Source organism: Archocentrus centrarchus, chromosome 10, assembly GCF_007364275.1.
Source record: "Archocentrus centrarchus isolate MPI-CPG fArcCen1 chromosome 10, fArcCen1, whole genome shotgun sequence".
Lineage (NCBI taxonomy): Eukaryota > Metazoa > Chordata > Actinopteri > Cichliformes > Cichlidae > Archocentrus > Archocentrus centrarchus.
In genome coordinates this window covers 19,122,429-19,144,420 of record NC_044355.1, presented here as the reverse complement: position 1 = coordinate 19,144,420, position 21,992 = coordinate 19,122,429, and the positions used below count along the sequence as shown (strand labels likewise).

The 21,992-nt window shown below is 41.1% G+C and overlaps 3 protein-coding genes across 4 annotated transcripts; all 3 read right to left on the bottom strand.

Annotated features, from left to right (window-relative positions):
- Positions 1-2,725: 2,725 nt before the first annotated feature.
- On the bottom strand, positions 2,726-11,666 carry hspa4b (heat shock protein 4b). Of its 2 annotated transcripts, none has more exons than XM_030738868.1 (19): positions 11,369-11,666; positions 10,706-10,763; positions 10,369-10,509; positions 9,972-10,094; positions 8,398-8,497; positions 7,875-8,008; positions 7,539-7,783; positions 7,371-7,447; positions 7,120-7,271; positions 6,534-6,640; positions 6,313-6,446; positions 5,173-5,357; positions 4,987-5,085; positions 4,570-4,725; positions 4,355-4,480; positions 4,140-4,247; positions 3,933-4,052; positions 3,606-3,767; positions 2,726-3,286 (listed from the first exon to the last, which is right to left on the bottom strand). In XM_030738868.1, exons 1-19 carry the CDS (start codon positions 11,473-11,475, stop codon positions 3,080-3,082), a joined length of 2,541 nt encoding a protein of 846 aa, XP_030594728.1. In that variant the 5' UTR covers positions 11,476-11,666; the 3' UTR covers positions 2,726-3,079. The 2 variants fall into 2 exon arrangements, with proteins under 2 accessions (XP_030594728.1, XP_030594730.1); XM_030738870.1 differs by having other exon boundaries at positions 4,987-5,082.
- Positions 11,667-14,774: 3,108 nt separating this feature from the next.
- On the bottom strand, positions 14,775-16,817 carry uqcrq (ubiquinol-cytochrome c reductase, complex III subunit VII). The gene is made up of 3 exons (XM_030739678.1): positions 16,665-16,817; positions 15,739-15,910; positions 14,775-14,954 (listed from the first exon to the last, which is right to left on the bottom strand). The coding sequence occupies exons 2-3, from the start codon at positions 15,890-15,892 to the stop codon at positions 14,860-14,862; spliced, it is 249 nt and encodes an 82-aa protein (XP_030595538.1). The 5' UTR covers positions 15,893-15,910; positions 16,665-16,817; the 3' UTR covers positions 14,775-14,859.
- Positions 16,818-18,202: 1,385 nt separating this feature from the next.
- On the bottom strand, positions 18,203-21,748 carry gdf9 (growth differentiation factor 9). Its single transcript, XM_030738818.1, has 2 exons — positions 21,212-21,748; positions 18,203-19,560 (listed from the first exon to the last, which is right to left on the bottom strand). The coding sequence occupies exons 1-2, from the start codon at positions 21,588-21,590 to the stop codon at positions 18,620-18,622; spliced, it is 1,320 nt and encodes a 439-aa protein (XP_030594678.1). The 5' UTR covers positions 21,591-21,748; the 3' UTR covers positions 18,203-18,619.
- Between the last annotated feature and the right edge of the window lie 244 nt (positions 21,749-21,992).

The following is a 21,992-nucleotide window of genomic DNA, read 5'->3' as shown; positions in this document are numbered from 1 at the left end:
CACCCTTGGGGGCGTGTCCCATTTTGACCTCGGGACTTCCAGGTCATACTCGGCACAGATGTTCCTGTATACTATGCTGGCCACTTGGTTATGGCGTTCCATGTATGCCCTGCCTGCTAGCATCTTGCACCCTGCTGTTATGTGCTGGATTGTCTCAGGGGCATCTCTGCACAGCCTGCACCTGGGGTCTTGCCTGGTGTGCCTGGGGTGTACCACACCAGCCTCTATCAATCTTCTGCTCAGAGCTTGCTCTTGTGCTGCCATGATTAGTGCCTCTGTGCTGTCTGTTAGTCCAGCTTTGTCCAGCCATTGGTAGGATTTCTCTATGTCAGCCACTTCTTCTATCTGCCGGTGGTGCATGCCGTGCAGAGGGCTGTCTTTCCATGATGGTTCCTGTTCTTCTTCTTCTTCTTCTTCTTTCTTGGGTTTCTGCTGCCTGAGGTACTCACTAAGCACCTGATCCTTTGTGGCCATCTTCCTGATGTATTCATGGATCTGTACCGGCAAGAATTTAAAACTACTTTCACCCCTGGGGAGGCCCAGAACATGCTGGAGAGATATAGCTCTCGGCTGGCCTGGGAACTGTTTCCCTGAATAAGCTGGAGGAGGTGGCTGGGGAGATGGTGGTCTGGGTTTCTCTGCTTAGGCTGCTGTTTGCAGTAGTAGTTCTACTAGAATTTGTGAAATGCCAGTAAAAAAAAAAAAAAGACAGGTTTATACAAAATAGAAGACCTGGGTATTTGCAAGCGCTTATCTATTTTTACAGTTTTATAGTCTAGTTTATTTTTTCCCCATACAAAACAACTTTCAAGAACTTCCACTGCCAAATGGAAGTAGACTTAGAAGTAGTAAATATCATGCCAGCCGCTTCACACTCAGCTGCAAACTGTTCCACTGCAACTGGAGGCCACCACCTGGTGAATCAGTTCACTGATCCTACATATTTTTGTTGATTGGTTTTGGTTTTAGTCAACATGCTGGTAAAAAGTAAAACAGCAAAACAGAATCATTTTTATCATCTACACCAGAAAGCAACAGCTGACAGCAACAACGGCTCCTGCCAGCATAAAACAGTAAACAGTAAATCTTACTTGTCAGTTTTTTTCTGATAAAACGTCATCTTTTTGCTCAGGAAGGTTTTATCATAAAAACATGGACAACCTAACAGCACCCCAAAAGTGAAGCGGTCTCTGCCGCCCCATGGTGTCTGGCTGCAGTATAGGTGGCACAGTGGTCGAACTTAAATAAAGAACAGTGAAATTAAGATCTTCTCCAAAAAGAGTCCCTTAGACTTGTCAAATGTTGAAAAAAATAAATTTATCCACTTTACAAAATAAGCTGGAAGAAGTTTACAAAAATAGGGCAGAAGGAGCCTTTATAAGATCGAGATTAAAATGGTTGGAAGAGGGTGAGAGTAACTCCTCTTATTTTTTTCAATTACAAAAGCATCACGCTAAATCCAATACACATTTTGATTCACCTGCCATCTGTTTGGACCATGTGTTCTTTGAGTTTGTTTTTTTTTTGCAAAACATGAAAATGATATCTGTTTGTGTGAGAGTTTAGTTACAGTAGTGAGGCAGAGTGTTTAAGCAGTGCATCATTAATAACAAACTGATTTTGATCAGGTGTGTACAATATGCAGTGCAGTTTTTTTTTCTGTGTTTTTTTATGCGTTTCTCTTCTGAAAACTTAAGAGACAAATGAGATCAGCTGAACAGGCCACAGAGCACTAATGATACATGTTTCTGGTATGGCATTTCTTACTTATTCATTCTGAGTCACACAGACAGTGCCAAAGCTCTCAGTTCAGGAGCCTTTGAGTGATTTGAGATGGTTTCTTCTGCAGGTGCAGCAGGCAGCCACATGTTTGGAATCAGCTTTGACATTTAAGCTGCACTTGTTTAAATATTGTGTTTAAATGACTTCTTGTGGAGGTGTCTAGGCTCTTCCTGCATTTGTATATCTCTCTAGGCTGATCTGTTTCACCGTTTATTTCCTGTGTGGTGTTGACCTACAAACATATCCAAGCATCATGAACTTAAACATCAGAGGCCACAAAGCTGGTTAAAGGTTGTGTGTAAGCAGGTCATGTAAATGCTGAACTATGATAACTGATAATCAGAGAATGGCTGGTGTTGTTGATACAGTATCTCAGTAGATTTTGTAGGATGAATGATCAAAAGTTAACATTAGAGAATAGATAGTAATTTCTGAAATACAGTACCAGTCAAAAGTTTGGACACTCATATGAATGGGTAAGTGTGTCCAACCCTTTGACTGGTACTGTATAAATAAATTACATTAGTTTTTAGAAACGGAGATGGGTGTTATTTCAGTCCTACTAATGTGCAGCTGTGGTGTGACCATTACAGTGGACATTGTGCATCAACAAAAGATGCAATACACTTTAAAACTAGAAGCACGATTAAAATGCAATTAATTTCAATCAATTAATTACAAAGCTCCTAATTAATTAGATTTTTTTAATCGAGTCCCACACCTAGTTTAAATGCATTGATGTGCTGCCATGTGATTGGCTAATTAGACATTTGAGTTAGCGAGCAGTTAAACCAGTGCACCTAATGATTGAAATATTAAATACTAGTATAGTCCTGCAGTGGACACCAACTGTGAATGATTCCTTTTAACTATGCTCCTTTGACTAAAATAAACTTCATTATAACATCATGGTGTTAACACTTAGAATGATGGCACATGCTCGTGATGGTGCAAGTGATTTTCAATAACTTTATTAAAACCATATTGTGACACAGACCAGAACACTTACAGAGCACACAACAGAAATAAATACCATCATGTGTACAGCGCTCATTGCCAAACAGAATTATTGCAGCTGGCTTTTGATTTATGTCATCCAGAAAGAGAAAGGGCATGCTATGTCATCAGACAGAGATACCACCAGGAGCTGGGCTCAGTGTGCCAAACACCCTGCCTGCTTTTTGACTGTGGAGCAGTTCCTTAAACATGTCACCGGCTCTGATATACAGCTGGGCTGCGTCTCAACCTAAAACAATCAGCTCCTGCTCAGCTCTGCTCGAGGAGGCATCGGGCCGCTTTAATCAAGGTCCATGTCAGGTTTGTTCTCTGTGGTTTCTGAGGTCGGGTTGCCTGCAGCCTCGGTCGTTCCCTTATCTGCGGCTTCTTCCTGGGGTTTCTCCTGGCCGTCCACAGGCCCGTTCTGCTCTGCAGGGGTCTCCTCTTTGGGAAGCTCCACTTTGGGCTTGGGCTTGGTCACAATGGGGTTACAAGCAGAGAAGAGCTCCTGCAGAAAAGGTAATGGGTTGAGTCAATAAAGACTGAACCTACCAATTTAATAATTACAATATGGGGCGATAATCTTACACAAAGTACACTAAAGTATATGAAGAAATGGTTTAAATATAGTAAGTAAATGTACTGAAGTGGATTACTACAATACCTGCAACAAATCTTTACAGGGTAGAATATCTTTGTTCATGTGGGTGTGAACTAAGTTTACCTCATTCTGACTGAAACAACTTTATTACACACCTTACATGCACTGTATGGGATTCTCCCATTTACATTTCCTACAGTTTTCCCAGTGCTAACAGTCTGCTCACCCTTGTTTTTGCTCTAATGTCTTTGACTTTGACAGACGGATCCACCGTCAGGCTCTGTTTGCTTTGCTGGTTCATGGCACTGTTCATCCACATCATTGCATCACTGCTCAGTTTGTCCACCTTGTTCACATCTGCCTCGTCTAAATGGTCGTACTGCTCTTCCTGAAAAACAAACCGGCAATATTACGTCCATGTGTAGCAATGTCCTCAGATTTAATGTGATGTGCAGGCCAACAGAAGTCATCTAATTATAGTAGTTCTCATATACATGTAAACATCACCATGCAAACATCTATGTCAGGTAAAAAAGAAAAAGTATAGTTTTACCTTCATTTTGTAGGCTTCAATAAATTTCATGTACTGCTGGATTTGTTTTCCCAGCTCCTCAAAAGCTTTAGGTCTCTCTTCAGCCTCTGTGTACCGCTCCTGGATGGGCTGGCCGAGTTTCTGCAGAGCGCACGGTTACACACATCAGTTAAAGGGATCAATGTGACCAGATTAACACAAGTAGGAAAAAAAGTAAAGAATAATCACCTTTAACTCTGCCAGTTTGTCAATGTACACCTGTTTGGGTTGGTCCTCTCCATCTTCATACAGCCAGTTTTCAGTGTCCTCCAGTTTTAATGACAAAGCATCTCGGTCCTAAAGGGACAAAAATGATTTCACGGTGTGTCGAGGAAAGTTAAATCTGCTGAAAATTCTATCACGTCTTATCTTAAAAGATGAATCGGTAGTGGCTGTTCACTCACAGATTCACTGACGAACTTCTCCAGCATCCCGTGCAGTTTGTCCCTCATTTCGTAAACGTACTCTTCTACATTATTCTTGGCGTCGTTACGCTCCTTCTCCAGCTTATCCTGCATGATCATCTTGCCCTGAGGAGAACAAACAAAGCCACTCTGATTGCTGAAGACAGCTGGATTGTGTAATGTGGGTGTGTGAGATAACTGAAAATGTTAGTTACCTCATTTTCTACAAAAAGATTGAGCATGTCATTTGCTAGCTGCCACTGTGGGTTGTTTTCAATTGGAAGCTCCAGAACTTTTGTTTTGACTTTGGGTTTTTTGGCTTGTGGAGGCTGATCGGACTTCTTCTCACTCTTGCTCTCCTCTGTGGAAGTCTTTAAAAAAAAAAAAAAAAAAAAAGATTTTTTAAAAAAGTAACATAATGACATAAACAATATCACAAAATATATAGACGCACATCGAAATGCAAGTGTATTATAACATTTGTACATCTAATTCATTAGCTCCACATTACATGCAAACCCAGCTGGATCAGTTCTTTTTGTATCAATAACCCCATTAAACAAGGATGAAAATACTACAAGCTTCTATAATACTTCAGTTAAAATTAAACTGATTCTATGCAAACGTCTTACCTCCATCTCTTCACTCTCACGTGGCGTCTTTTCATCCGTTTCTTTCTGAGCGTCTCCCTGAGCCTGCTGCTCGTCCTGATCGGTCTGCATCTTGCTCTGCTGTGGAAAATAAAACCATATTTAAACAGAAGCATCGCACACTGAGTGCTACAGGACACTCTGTGTTCAAACTTGTGTCCAAAGTACCTCTCCTTCTTTGTCGTTAGCCTGTTCCGTTTCCATTGGTTCCTCTGTCTCATCAGACTTCTGCACTTCAACCAGAGAGGCGCTGGACACACTGAAGATCCCGTGAATGTTCACTCGCACCTTGACTTTCACTTTGGAGCTCTCACCTGATGCCTGGGGGACAACTTTCTGGATCATAAACTGACCTGTGGGAATAGGGTGGGGGTTAAAAAATAATAATAATAAATCTCTTAAACATTTGGTGAAACTGAATGGTAATAACTCAATAGTGAAAGCAAGTGTTTTCCACACAATGTGAAGAGAACTCATGTGACTGGAACTAAACAGCCTTAAGAAAAACTTATCAGTGAGGCTGATAAAAAAGGTTTCAGTTTGTGTTGGAGCATAAAGATTGGACTCTGGAACGATGGAAAAAACATCTGATGAGGATTTACTAGAGTGATGCCGCATCAGGGTAAGAAAACAGATGAAGTAATGCACCATCACCCCTAGTGCCTGAAGTCCAAGCTTATGAAGGCTATATGTGAAAAGTGATATGTGATATGATGTGGAATTGCTTCAGTTCGTCAGGTCGAGGTTCACCAACATTATTTACCCAAAAATTAGGTCACCCAACTGCCCAAATATAATGAATAACCAGATTCTTCCATTAATGGGCTTTTTTCTTTTTCATCAGTAGCTCAAGTAGTGAAAGAGTGGTTCAAGGAGCATGAGACATCACTTTCACACATGGATTAGCCACGCCAGATTCCAGACGTTAACCCTATTGAGAATCTTTGGGATGTGCTGGAGAAGACTTTACACAGCAGCCTGACTCTACAGTCAAGATCTCAGTGAAAAATGAATGCAATTCTGTTGAGTAAGTAAGTAAATGTTGAGACATTACATATGCTTACTGAAATGAAGCCACGGCAAATACGTGCCATCATCAAAGTTAAAGGCGGTCCAAAGAAATAGGACTTGTTTTTGTCCAGTTAGTGTATGTGCTTATGTGAAAACAGTAATTTGATTTTGATCAAGTTCACCAACTGAGATATTTTTTCTAAGGACAAAAAGGACAGCAAATACTTGTAGGATCCTAATCCATGCGTAGGTAACACATTAGTTGTTTGCGAGTTTTAGGAAGGTATAATTTCTTACCTATAGTGGGATCTGGATAAGGCAGCTCATTAGGGCAACTGTAGTAAGCCTCCAAAGAGAAAGGCTCTTTCCGGTAGAAAGTCAGCACTTTGGAGAAGGGTGCAGCATGGTTTTTGGGAAATACCTCACAATCACTGCAACAAATAAACATTAATTCATTAAGATAAATGTCAGTTAAAAAAAAATAAATTAATAAAAAAGAAAAATCCCCTCTTTTGTACCTCACACCGTCCTCTGCAGCAGAATGCCATTTCAAAGAGATGGGATACGGAACGACATCTGTGATGGAGAATTCTCGGACTTTGAAGGCAGGAGACAGGATTGCACACTGAGGACAGAATACCCTTATGTCAATGAGAGCTGCAGTAACAATATTTAAAAAACAAAACAAAAAAACACTTCCTCTAAAACATCAACACATGCTCATCAGATGCTAACAACTGACTGATACATTTTATCCCCATCTTTAGACAGGGATCTTGTTAATCCTAGTAAAACTAGTGAGGAAATCTGGCTCTGTAACTGGAGCCAGACTGGACACGCTGGGCGAGGTGGTGGAAAAATGCACATTAAAGGCGTTAGAAGCCATCCTGAATAACTGATAACCCACTTTATAACATCTTTATAGAGCAAAAAAAATTATCAGTACTGAAAGACTCCTCTCTCACAGTGCCCACAGCCATCAGGCTTTTCAATTCTCATACAAATAGCAGATGAGCTATATCAGACACACAAACTTCCCTCTGGGATCAATAAAGTTAGTCTTACTTTCCATCAGACATCAGAATAAAAGCTAGTGGGGCATACCTGCAGAGCACATCCTCTGGCCACAGCTTCATCAGCGTTCAGTGTAGTGCTCAACTCCTTTCCAAAGAATTTGCTGATTCTCTCCTTGACAGCTGGAATCCTGGAAGCTCCGCCCACTATCTCAACCGCATAGATGTCTTCTTTCTTCAGCTCTTAAGAAACAAAAATAACAAAGTTTCATCATCACAAACACTACAAAATCTAATGTGCTCCTTTTTTTTTTTTTAACTCAGACTAAACATTATACTTACTGGCCTGTTCCATCAGGCTCTGCAGAGGAGGTTCTACTCGGGCCAAAATATCTACACACATCTCTTCAAACTGAGTCCTGCAAGAGAAAAGAGAAGCATGACTTCAGAGTTAAAGAGATATTTAAATTCACACACAGCAGATATAAACAATCTTTCTTGCAAATCTACCTGTTCATTTTTCCAGAGACATCGATGTCATTCATGAAGCACTCGATGTTGAGCGGCAGGTCTGACGAGTTGGCGCTCATCAGTTTCTTCAGTTTTTCACACTCCTGGTAGAGCCTGACCAGAGCGCGGGGCTTTGACTTCACATCAAGCTTGTACTTTTTGCCAAATTCCTCGCAGAAATATTTAACCAGCATCTCATCAAAATCCTTTCCTCCCAACAGCGGGTCACATGCAGTGCCAAGAACCTGAGCAACAGACAAAAGGGAGCTATGGTTATGAAACAAAGCCAGGCACAGACTGATAAACCATGCACAATGCACTGGGATGTCTACACACCTTGAGTTTGCCCTTATTAAAGGCACACACAGATGTCTGGTATCCAGAATGGCCCAGGTCCACAAACACCACATTCCTGGCCTTCTCCTCAGGAGCAGGCAGATCCTGTTTGTAGATTCCATATGCCAAGGCAACTGCATGAACATCATTAAAAAATTAGAGATGTTAGTTTACAGTGTACATTCATGACCTGTTAGAAGATGAGGTAGTATGCTCATTGGCAACTCATTTTTTTCTTGGACACTACTAGAGTAGCTTTGTGTGATTTACAGTTCAAAATAATACTTATGTATCATATAAAGCGCAGTGTCACAGTCCAGTTTCAAACAAATCATTTTAGCTATTTCTGTCCATCCCTTTAAGCCAACTGAGAAACTGAGCATTTAGAGCACTCTGAAACTTGGTTAATACGTCGAAAATAAATGTGACAGAAAATATCCAAAAGCATAATAGGTCCCAATTAATGTCAGAACAGAGTTGATCAATAACATGCACATCCTTGACCAAAAGCTCTGGTACAGACCTGCAGTTGTCTCATTCATCAGCCTCAGGCAGTTGAGTCCAGCAATCTGAGCAGCATCTACTACAGATCTCCTCTCAGCATCAGTGTAGTAGCAAGGGACCTGGTTAGAAGAGAAGGGAGTCAATTAGCCTGGCTAATTAGATTGCAGGTAGAACATGCTGTAAGGTGGATGAGATGATTCTAATCTTTAGATAATTTGGTCACACTAATATCCTCTCAACAATACAATATCAAGCTGTCCAAATGGCAGTAAATGAACAGATTGAATACTACAAGCATTTTCAGGTTTTCCCACAGGTTTACATTGCATTTAAGGTGGATAGGTGCAAGGAAATGCTGGTATGTGTGATCACTGTAAAAGAAGCTTTCACTGCTACTTAATTTCTCATCTGCAAATATATTATTTGCTAAGTACTTTGACCAATATAAGGCAGAGCAGATGAACTCCAACTCCACTGATTTTTGGACCGCAGCTGGTGACAGACGTCCTCTGCTCCACATCCTGGAAGAGTTCAGTGCAGCAGCACATGAACCAGTTTTCCATCTGCTGCAGGTTCTGGTATAGTGTGGCCCTTGCAGCAGATCTCCAGAGCATAAGAATGACTGATGTTGCCACCCAAAGCTCTAGGAGGTGGAGTTTGAGTATGTCCAACAGTGGGACAAAATACTTTATTTGTGAAGCAGCCGGGTTACGCTGAAAACTGCTACAATAATAACCTGGCAGGGAAGACAGCCAGCAGGGAAACACAAGCCAGGAAGGGACTGAATTTTCAAAATAAGTGCAATCATTGTCCACCATAAACCATGGATAGCATCACATGCACAAATGGATTTAAAAAAAAAAAAAAAAAAAAAAAAAAAAAAAAAACTCTTAAATGACTCACCTAAATAATATACTAAGGCAGCCCGCCCATGTAAAATCTCTTCATTTTGACTATGGATCATCCTCCATCTCGCCCTAGCATCGTCCTGTCACACCAACCCTCTGCAATGTCAGCTCCATATTTAGCATCCTTTGTCCAATATATCCATTAGCCCCCCCCCCTTAACACGTCCAAACCATCTCAGCCTTGTCTCTCTGACTTTGTCTCCAAACTGCTCAACCTGAGCTGATGTACTAATTTCTAAAAATTTCCATCTTGGTCTCTCCCAATGAAAATCTTAACATCTTCAACTCTGCCACCTCCGCTGCTCAGCCTCCTTTCTTTTAATTAGTCCCCCTTTAAAGTCTTTGTGTGGGAAAAACTCTTTAATGAATAGAGATTTTCCCACGGTAAGAAAACCAACATAATCTTTCCAATTATAGAAATATGCTATTTTTATTTTCTGATTCACAATCAAAGGTTGTGGGTTACTGGGAGGGTATGGTTAATTCAATAATCAAGTCTAGATTTAGTGTAGCCAAACTATGTCTAACATACACTGTGTGTATTTCTGTTGTATGCCATTCTCTTAGAGCCTGTAGTTTATTGTGTTAACTAACTTAACAATCCATGGATTCAGAACAAGTCTCATCAGGCAACATGACAAACATGTGTGGGTGAAGCATGGACTTGTTATGACAGCATACGTACAGACACAACACAGTCAGCCACAGGCTTCTTCAGGGCATTCTCTGCAGTCTCCTTGAGCTTGGTGAGAAGCATGGCAGTGATCTGTTCAATGCTGAACACCTTTTCCTCCTCCATGTACATCACCTTTAACAAAAGGTAAATTGACAGACATAGAAGTTTATTACATGTCAGCTCAAAATTAGTGCTTTGTACAGCAGCAGCTTGTTTAAATGTTCCAATTATTGACCCAGAGCAGCAACAGCTTCACAGAGGTTTTCAGTGAGAGAAAGTGTCACAAGACTGTCACCAAGTTTACTGCAACGTTTTATGAGTTCTGTAGTACATGCAGTGTGTCAGGTCAGGAAAAAAATACCAAACATTTCAATTAAACTGCAAATGTTCCCACTGCTTCTCTTACCTTGATGCCTGTTGTTCCTGTGGGCATTTGCGCAATATCGTAGACCATGCTGTTTTTGAGGGACTGCACATACGGATCTGAAAACGCCCTGCCATGAAACCTCTTGAACCCTTGGACTGTGTTCTTGCAGTTTGTGACAACCTGTTCCAATCAGAGAAACAGAAAGGAAACTCTCCATTTAAAGAATGCTCAAACACTGACACTGACATGAATTTATGACTTGGCAGTTTGATTTGTTTTCGCCATTTCCATGTTGTTGTTCATGGTCTGTGCATCTGTGTGATGAACCTGAGCGAAAAGTGTACCCAGCACCCCGCAGCTTCTCGTGAAAACGTACCTGGCTTTTTGCTGCTGCACCGATTGATCGATTCCGGGGTCCAAAAGAAACACATGCTCTAAAAACAGAAAACACAATTCACCTCTCTCATCTACAACAGTTACTTCACAATGGTGCAGCTTCTTCACAATGGTGCAGCTTCTTCACTAACTGGTTATAAAATATTATTTTAGGTGTAATTTTTTTATGTTTAGAAATATTAATTCTAAGCGCCTTTTTTGTGGTTCTTCTGTGAACTGAAGGCATGAAAAATGAAGTACAATGAATGGACTGATAAAGTGGTTTTGACAGCCTGGATCCGGCCTCCTCCCGTCAGCCTGCAGTAAAACATCCATCACCTGACTGAGTAGGTCACTTATCCATCTCATTTTTTTCGATGGTATTAATTCATTAAGACTCAAAGTAAGCTATAAATTAAAACCAAGTGGTCACAAGGTTTCTTTTTACTCCGATAATTTCGTTCCAGCTAGTTAGCATTAGCTTTAGCACTCACATGCTGTTTCCTGTTGTGAAATATGTTAGCACGCTAACCAGCTAGCTAGCACTGTTAGCTTCACTCATTATTAGGATAAAGAAAAGCAGACTCATTCACATACTGCAGGTGTTATCGGCGCACACAATAGATCGCAAATCATCCTTAATGATGCGGCTACTCGTACTTACGGTGTACATCGATCGCTGTATTCATTGGCGACAGTTTCAATCCCCCCGGCTCGGGCTACCGCTACATAGCAGTTCAAAAACCCGACGTCAAAGCCTACAACTGACATTATCACTAGCTAACTTAGTAGTGTGGAGTTACAAGAAGGAACAAAAATACAGTTCGGTGCTCAAAGTGACAGCGGCGGCTACAGAAGCTCTCAGTCAGCGGACGGTGATACACCCTTGTTCTTCTTGTTCCATGAAGCTCAACAGCAGCATGCGGTACGCCGGCAGATGCGTGACAGCGTTCAGGAATTTTCTGTCTGTGCGCCGACCAATAGCATCCGCCACAGAGCTGTGATCAGGCGCCACCTACAGCTCAGAGGCGGGATCACACGAGCAGGTCTTCTCCTTGTTTCGGCTGCTCCCTTTAGGGGTCGCCACAATGGAGCATCTGCCTCCATCTCACCCTGTCCATAGCGTCTTCTTCTGCCACACCAGCCCTCTCATTACCTTTACCATCTCTGCTGCTTGCAGCTTCACTGTTACACCTCGCTTCCTCTCATTCACATACATGTATTCTGTCTTGCTTCTACTTACTTTCATTCCTCTTCTTTCCAGTGCATACCTCCACCTCTTCAGGTTCTCTTCCACCTACTCCCTACAGATCACGGTGCCATCTGCAAACATCATAGTCCACAGACTCCTGCCTGACCTCATCTCAGTCACATCACCATCACAAGCAAGGAGGGGCTCAGAGCCAATCCCTGATGTAATCCCACCCACACCTTGAACTCATCGGTCATTCCTGCTCAACACTTCATCCCTGTCTTGCTGTCCTCATACATCTTCTGCACCACCCTCACATACTTCTCTGCAACTTCTGACTTCCTCATGCAGTACCACAGTTCCTCTCTTGGAACCCTATCATATGCTTTCTCTAGATCCACAAAGACATATTGCAGCTCCCTCTGACCTTGTCTATACTTCTCCATCAACACTCAAAGCAAACATCACATCTGCAGTGTTCTTTCTCAGCATGAAGCCATGCTGCTGCACACTGATCATAACTTCACTGTTTTACCTAGCTTCCACAACTTTTTCCCATATTGTCATGGAGTTTTTCCTTCCCCATGTCCCCAAGTGCTTATTCATAGAGGGTAATTTTGATTGTTGGGTTTTCTCTGTAATTATTATTTACCTTACAATAAAGCACCTTGAGGTGTCTGTTGTTATTTGGCACTATATAAATAAAACTGAATTAAATGGCTCATCAGCGTTATCCCCCTGTAGTTACTACAGCTATGACGTCACCCTTGTTCTTGAAAATCAGTACCAATACACCTCTTCTCCATTCCTCAGGCATCCTCTCACTCTCCAAGACTATGTGTTGAACAATCTGCTTAAAAACTCCACTGCCCTCTCTCCTAGACATCGCCATACCGCCAACCACCTTTCCCTTCTTCATTCTCTTCATAGATGCCCTCACTTACTCCTTACTAATCCTCTGCACTTTCTGATTCCCTAACTGTCCCCCTCTCTCTCATTTTCTAGTCATCAGCTCCTCAAAGTACTCCTTCCACCTTCTCAGCACACTCTCTTTACTCATTAGTATATTTCCATCTGTCCTTAATCACCCTAACCTGCTGCACATCTTAGCATCACACCAGCAAGTATCTCTCACTAGAACACCATGGTTGTCCATAGTACCAACTATTAACATGTTGGTACTTTATAAGTATTGCTACTCCAGTCAAAACACTTAATATCAGCACTCTTAACATGATCTGATCATTAAGACATCTGATCAAGTTTCTGACCGCTCTCACCAATTAAACATACCAAGCAGCCACATCAATAAATCACTGTTAGATGATGCAAGATCATGTCGTTACAATAAAATATTTTGCTTTTACTTTTACACTTAGTACCACCTACACAGCTGCAGATCCTGCCATGGCAACAGCACTCACTGGTCACTGTGGCCTCTCTCAGCAGGACACTGGGTTCTGCCACACCACAAAATCATTCAGTCTAACTTTATTAGACTAAGGGGTCCAGAGATAAAAGAAACACAGGGAAATAATATATATATATATATATATATATATATATATATATATATATATATATATATATATATATATATATATATATATACATATATACATACACACACAGAGATCATTGTACTACAGAAACACAGCTGTGTAATTGTCTCCACAGCTGGTACTCAAAGAATAGGGAAGATCCCATTTCCAGAAGCATTGAACCTCCAAATAAATGTATGTCTTAACACTGCTTTACAGCTCAAACATTTTGCTTGTGCGGAACCATTTCAGTCTCATCTGAAATGGTTCAGATGAGACTGAACCATTTCAGTCTCATCTGATAATCTGACGGGATCATTATAAGCTACTTGAAGTCTCCGTAAATGTACAGTATACAGATGTGTACAGTATGCTCTATACAGACATTTTCACACCATCTGTACATGCACTACATTTACGTGTTTGATTTAGCATTCATCTTTGTCATTGCCTATAAGAGTCTTCAGCATCTGTCACTTGATATGCATTAAATGTCCAAAATATTTTATTACAGACATTACCAGGTAATTTAAAATGTGGAAACCTTACAAGTTTGTCTTCCTTTGTTCTATAAAACATAACAATGCTACAAAGAATCCAAGGTTTCCATTCTACATACGATACACTGTGATAAGTTCAGTCATCAGGGGACCCACCGTGCAGCCCACAGGATCCAAAGAATGCACAGCCACTATCCCAGTGCTGGATACCCTTCCTGACACCACCCAAAAGGGATTTGCATCTCACTCCAGGTGGATTTAATATTGTGACAAATTTAATAGTTCTCTATCACATTTAAGAACTGTATTACTTTCATCGCATCTTTTTTGTCTCCATCCATCCTCTTCTGCTTATCCTGTTCAGGGTCGCAGGGGGGCTAGAGCCTATCCCAGCTGTCACACGGCGAGAGGCAGGGTATACCCTGTACAGGTTGCCAGCCTGTCGCAGGGCTAACGCAAAGAGACAGAACTATTCACACACATTTGCACCCATGGGCAATTTAGAATCACCAATTTACCAAACCCCACTAAGTGCATGTCTTTGGTCTGTGGGAGGAAACCGACGCAGGCCCAGGGAACACAAACTCCACACAGAAAGGCCCGGGCCAAGGTGGATCTTCTTTGTCTCTTTAACCTAAAATCCAACAAAAATCTATTTCCAAAAATAGCAGATAATCACACTGACGTTTGACATCTTGTTTGATTTGGCATTTACTAAACTACAGTTTCTTTTTCTGTGCATCAACAAATCAGTTAGTAACCTTACTGAATTACTTCTGCCATTCTGTGATACAAGATTAAGCATTAAAGTGAAGCAAGAATCAATGAAAACAGATATCACGTGAATATTTTCCATTTTTATTGGTTAGACATACAGACTTGGATTTATAAACAGGGGGCGGTTAAGAAAGGTGGTGAGTGTTCACTCATCGTTCTCATAGTCAGCTGGATTCTTCCTCTTGCTCATCTGATGCACCTCAGTGGCCCAGCTGTAGGTCAGACACGCGGCGACCATTGCTGCAAAAAGGACCATCACAAAACAAATCAGCATCAGGAGTCTGGCACTATGTTTATTTTTAAATAAATGCAACTTGCTGTGAAATAACTGTCTTGAGTAAAACCTAAAAAAAACCCAAACATTTAAATATCAAATATTGTCTATGCTTTCTATTCTCTTCAAATCTCCACTCATGCTTCACGCATGACGCAAGTGAAATGCTTTCATTACTATAAGCACAAATATTGTAATGATTACATTTAAAACCATTTAATTTAGCTGCTTATCTGGATTTGCTTAATAGCACAATCTAGTAAATTCTAAATAAGCTCCATCCATCCATCCATCCATCCATTCGCTTCCGCACATCCTGTTAAGGGTCGCGGGGGGGCTGGAGCCTATCCCAGCTGTCATAGGGCGAGAGGCAGGGTACACCCTGAACAGGTCGCCAGCCTGTTGCAGGGCCAAATAAGCTCATTTTATAAAAATTAGCAGCATTTTAAAGTTTAGTAAAGAAAGGTGTTATTGGTACTAATGGGCAGCTGACCTCAACAAAAGATGAGGTCAAAGTAGGTTTAAAAAAAAAAAAAAAAAAAAAAAAAAAAAAAGAACATGCAAGCAGGAAACAGTCCAACTCTACCCAAATTTTAGGTGAAGTTCATCAAGAAAAATAAGGAAGCAAAGAAACTAAATGTACTATGTATGCTGTCATTTTATGATAAGAATTTATTGTTACTGATATAATGAACTGGTGTACCAGCATTCTAACATATTGTATAGAAATGTGGGGGGGAAAGCACTCACGGGTTGCAACTCTGAAGAAAGACGATCTGAACCTCCTCCACATGTTTGGAATTCCCTTGGAGAAGTAGTTGGGGAAAGCCCTCTGCTCAAAGGGGGACAGACTGTAAGTGATTATATGCCTGACCTTGGCCAAGTTTCCAAAGTGGCGTCCCATGTTTGCCAAAGAGCTGATCTGAAAAGACACAGTCATTGGTGCTTAAATGTTTCTATGAGCTGAACTTAAAGCAAATTCTTGAACCATAATAGCTGGATAATGTATCTAACACCCCCACGCAAACCACCCTGTCATTAGAGACAGGTTATTTAATAAATACCACATTATTTCCAACTTAAGTACAGGGCCTGTTTGTATGCTGGCGGGACAAGAGGCTGCAATAACTACAGTAATACACTATATCCAGATTTTAACTACATTTAAACATCTATCTTTAGGGTTAACAGGCTAAAGACGTAACCACACATACGTGTTGTATTAACTTAAAGTGAAGTCTTGATTTAAACGCTAGTTGATGTAAGAGCAAACTAAACCCTTTCACGACAGCTTTTTAAAGTGGTTTTATGTAACCTTATTACATAAACAATGAGCTGCCCTTCTCTTTATAGCTTCCTGTGATAATCTGTAACACAGAAACCCCAGAGGGTGCCAGATTATTGCTCTATAGCCTGTCTCAGAGGACCTTAGCTCCCAAACAAGCTACGGTTAGCCGCGCTAAATGCTAGTATCGCATATTAGCTCACGGGCTAGCTGCTGAGGTACAAACACACCTTTAATCGTTTCTTTAGCTGCCACATAAGCGCGGTTTTTAATCACAATAGGCTTACACTAGCTCATCTATGCTATAGACTGTGCTGGCATCTTGTGTTTTGTTAATAAGGACAAATTAAAGAAAAAACTACACCGTTAAAATCATGACACTGAGACTCACCTTCTCGCCTCTCCACGGTGTTACTGAACACTTCCGGTGTCCGCAGACCTTTTTTTTTTTTTCAGCTGTCAGAGCACACCGAGGGCATTACCGCCGCCTGACGGCTCGGGGTTTATGGGCAGCCATGATCTTTGTGAGGAGAGGCTTTTCTTCCAGCTCCAAGGCTGTGAGTATTGTATTCGTAGCTTTTCAGGAGAGTTGTTAGGAGCCTGTTTTGATGTGGGCATCATTTAATTTAGGCTGCAGATCAAAACTTCCACAAACGTCTGTCAGAAGATGACACCAGAGAAAATGCAATTAAATCAACCAAACCCTAAAAGCCAGTCTTTTAAAATGCACCACAACTTTCTTTCCCTCAGATGGGACTTCCATTGAAAGAGGATGTGCAGTTGTGGTCAGAAGTTTACAGACACTCAGCAGCAGGAATGTCATGGTAATTTGGGGCTTTTAATGATTTCTTTGAACTTTTCTTTTTCCAGGGTGGAATGATTGTACAGAATACATATTTAACTTTAAACTTTAGACTTTAAAGAACAAAACAAGAATGGGCTGTACAAGTTTGACTTCATTTTGGATTTTCTGTAATATTATTGTTCCTGCAGTTTTCAGGTCATGGCAGGCTTGAGTCTCGGTGGTGCGTGGGTTGTTCCTGTACATCCTAACCAATTTCCTCTCATATAAGGGTAACAGTTTGCCAAGGTCTTGAATACCCAAAGTGGTGACAGATCTGAATAATTTGTACTTACATAAAATTGAACAGATGATTTTGGAATCTGCAGTTCTTATATGTCTCCAAGAGACCTTCCCAGTTTGTGAAAATCTACAATTCTTCTTGATCTTCACTGAGTTCATTCCACTCTGGAAAAAGAACAGCTTAAAGAAATAATTAAAAGCCCCAAATGACCATGACATTCATGCCCATGGAGTGTATGTAAACTTCTGACCACAATTGTAAGCCAAAAAGAGCATTTCCACATATTACTCAGGTATTTTTTACTCCAAGTATTTGTTTGTATTATAACTTAGAATGAGTTTCTTGTTCACTGAGTTCCCTCACTCAGCTTTAATGAAAGTGTAATTTCTATTTGGCAGGAATATCTTGCACAGAAATCACTATTCCAACTATAAAAATCTATTTTCTTTGGAGCTTCATAGCTTTTCAAACAGTTGTAATGTAGACAAAGACATGGTTTATACATGCTATTTTTAATTTTTCAACTTTTGTCTACAGAATTTCATTATTTTGAATATTTCTAAGCTGAGAACACAGACAGAGTGAATTCATTCAGTTTGCATAAATAGACATGACATGCATTTAGTCTCATTCAACCAGTACAAATACATAAGCATGCAGTCAGTTCACACGTATGCAGTCACTCAGTGACCGGAGGTAATAAATACACACTGAAACCTCGACAACTTTCATTCTGGACATTATGCAGACAGCTGTCTGTAATCCCCATGAATAAAACGACATGTAAAAGGTTTGGTAAGAGTTTGTGACTGCTTTTTTTTTTTTGTCCAGAACAGGGCTACTTAAAAATTTGGAAAATTGTGTTAAATTAAAGAATAACGACAGACGATCCACCCGGAATAAATTAAAGAAACAAGCAAACTTAAAATAAATCATACATCACACATTTTCTTCTTCAAGTGTGTTCGATTCATTAACAGCTGAAGATCGGGATGCATTTGCACCTTTTCTTGCCACGCCTTAACAAAAAGGAAATAAATGGCACACTTCTACATGATAAAATACTTTAAGTAAACACACCTGCTCCAGATCATACTTTCATACACAACGATTTTATAAATTCATGAAATCACCGAGCCTGGTCAGAATATTTGATACTTGGAAATGGTCCACCTGCTGATGAGGGTTTGGTGATGTTCTGATTGGCCTGTAAACAAGAAGGGGGAAAAGAAAGAAAGAAAAAGACATGTTGGTAGATAGTTTAGCGACATGTGCACCTGGTGGCAACCATGTCCTCAAACTCCTTGTAGACGTAGGAGCCATCCTCTTCAAAGATCATCACACTGAGGGGACTGTAGTGGGAGGGGACACACGAGGGCCTGGGCACAGAGGAGTCAAGCTTCTCATAGATGAGGTTTTGCACCATGGTGTGGACGGGTGAACCGTAGATGAAGCCCATGATCCTCGGGCAGATTCCTCTGCAGTACCTGGGGTTGTACTTTGGTGGAAAAACAATCCAGTGGTCCAGTTTGAGCTGACTGAAGCGCACCCTGAAATCATACAAGGCGCAGTCACGTGTTGGGAATTCAGAGCTTGGGAGAAGCTCAGGGAGCTGGATGTCCAAGCTTTTATCACCTCGTTTGCTCTTTGGAGATTCCCTCTTCCATCTCCTCTTGTGCCCAGGCCTCTGTTCTGGTTTTAAAACCATCTGCTTCTGAAAAGTGTTTAAGGCCACAGACGGCCTTTTACCTGCTTTATCTCTCACTAGTGACCTCTGATGGGCAATTTTGCTGGTGTCATTGAGATAAAGAAGAAGAGGAGGGGACCTCAGAGTGATCTCCAGTGGACTTTTGCAGCCATTGCCCTTGGCTGTTTGTTGCTCTGGGCAGGTGATGTTGACAAGCAGGTGTATGTTCTTCTTCTGAAACTTTAGGAGAGGCAGAAAAAACGAAGTGATGTCAACCTCCACCCAGTTCCTCCGGCTCCTCCTGCCCAGGCTGGTTGAAAAGTTCACTGCACGTTGGACCCCGGGACACAGCGGACACTGGTTCGACCACTCATATTCCTTGATAGTGAGGTAACACAGAGAGTTGACAGATGCTGAACTTTCAAGGTCCAAACTGTACAGCAGGGCCGAGTTCAGAAGCTGCTCTTTTCGTCTTACTTGATGAAGGCTGTAGGACAAATCCTGCATGAAACTTTCTGAAGATAAGAATACAAAGAGCAGAAAATCAGCATCATGTCATGATGCACATTACAGCAAATTTTAAATAGGCTGAATAAACATTCACAACTTACACATGTGGCTGATTTCACTGATGCCTTTTCAATTTTTAAGGGGAGGAACAAATGCTATCAGAATATCACTAATAATCAAACAGATTGCCCTCATAAATTATACGTAAATTATACAAAAATCTATATTAACAAACTGCACAATTTTCAGATCTCATATATTCATTTAACCATATTTAAATCCTTAAATCAAACATCCCCCACTTTCTATGACTCATAACAAAACCAAACAAAATTGATCCCACACTGGTTCAATAATGTTGAGGTCCGGGCTTTAAGAATGCCAATCCATGATAATATTTCATTGTGTACTCTTCTATCCAGGTAAGCTTTTATTGCATTGGCAGTGTGTTTTGGTTCATTTTCGTACTGAAAAATGAAGCTCTTGCCAATCAGAATCTTTGTAGACGGTACTGCATGCTGGATTTGATCAAGATTAAACCAAAAATTTCAACTTTGGATCCATCACTCTATAAGAACTGTTGCCATTGATTTTCAGTCCAGTTCTTGTGTAATTTGGCAAACCTCAGCCTCAGTTTATGGATTAAGTGGCTTAAAATAAAAACCCTGTGAAAATGTCAGATACAAAAACTGTTCTGCCCGTCTTGTGTAGGAATCAATTCTCCTTTCAAGTCCCTTTAAACAGTGTTTCCCATGGCCACCACAAAAATTTGGGTTAGCATTCACCTTAGGTTATGGTAAAACAATGTGAAACTTAAGAGGAAAAAGTTATGGTATTTTATGGGGCCTGAGTGAACAGTAATGCTGTATGCTTGTCATACCAGCAATTATGCAGCAAGCAACAGAATCCCCAAAGTAGTACCTCCGACTTTCACCACACTGCCCTGGCGAGTTTGAGTGCAAACAACGCACCTAGTGGCACAAGGGTGTGAGCAAAGGTACACATATCTCTTGGAAGTTTGGCTGCTCTGCCTAATAATAGAAAAGTGCCAAGCAAGATGGACAGTCAGAGGGAATTAAAAAGGACTGACAGATGCAGCTAAATGCTGCAAGACATCCCAGCCATGGACCAGATCAGACACAAGCATACACCACACATTTAGCCAACTGATCATGCATCATATCATACTGGTGAGTTTTGCAGGTGCACCAAAAGCATTGGAGCATATTAAAACTCAGGATTTTAGGGAGGATTGTTGGTAGCACCAGATTTTTTTTAAAAATGTTGTAATATGAACAAAATTATTCCAGGTAAACATAAGTGAAACACAGGACAAATAGTCATAACATGATAATAACTAACTTCGCCACATATTTTCAGTTTCAAGTCAGTCTTTCAATAAATTCGACTTCAGGTTCTTCTGGGATCCAGGAAGAGTTGGTAATCCAGCTTTGATTTATCACAGCTTTGTAAAGGTTACTTATATCTCCAAAACATTAAAGGTAAGTTTTCATTATAATCTTAAGCATGTGATCCTTCTGGGTGTATAATATTTCAGGGTCTATTCAATTGATTTAAGCGGCCACGGAGCCTCAGTTACTGCGTGAAGGCCTTGTTTTCACTGAGTGCAGTCAGCTGTCTGTGTCACTGGCTCACCTTTATTACTTTGTGCCAGACACTCATCTTGCGGCTTGATTAGTCGGACAGTGTTGTAGATTTGATCCCCGTCCACGCTCCTCTGCGCTCCGGAGGACTTCTTGTAAACCTCCGTCAGATATTTCATGTACCTGTGATCGGGTTTAATCTTTTTCTTGAGACCGGGGCTCCACCTCGACCCCCCGTGCTCAGACAGAGCTTTCAGCAGCGGGGAGAAGATGCTGTCGTACGGGTAGGTGAAGTCGGTCAGGGTGCGCGGCGCGTTGGAGGCAGGCCTGGAGGATGCAACCAGCTGGAAGCTGCAGGTGACGAACAGCAGCAGCAGAGTAACAGCGCGGAAACAACAAAGGGCGGCTGACATCAGCATTAGTTTTTCCATTATAAACAACGAAACCGGTCAAAACTTATCGGGACTCTCTGCGGAGAGCTCGAGGTCAACAGGACCGAGCACGTGCTGCAGCTGATCAACACGCGCAGGTGTTGTCAATCAGCTCCATCACTCATCATATTACTTTGTCATGTAACGCCCTTTGTAAAAGGGGGCTACGGCTACCAAAAATGAGTCTTTAAAAACTGGATCAAACCCGCAGCGTGCTTGTTTTAAATGTGGCGCGATTGAGCTGAATGAGTAAAGCACCAAGTTCTGATTCAATTGTGAAGCTTTAACACCTAATGTTGAAAATACGTTTCCGGTTGCGTCAAAAATAAAGTCAAACTTGACATTGTAAGTTACAATGGAAAGTATGACCCACTAAACAGAATTGAGATAAATTACAATAAA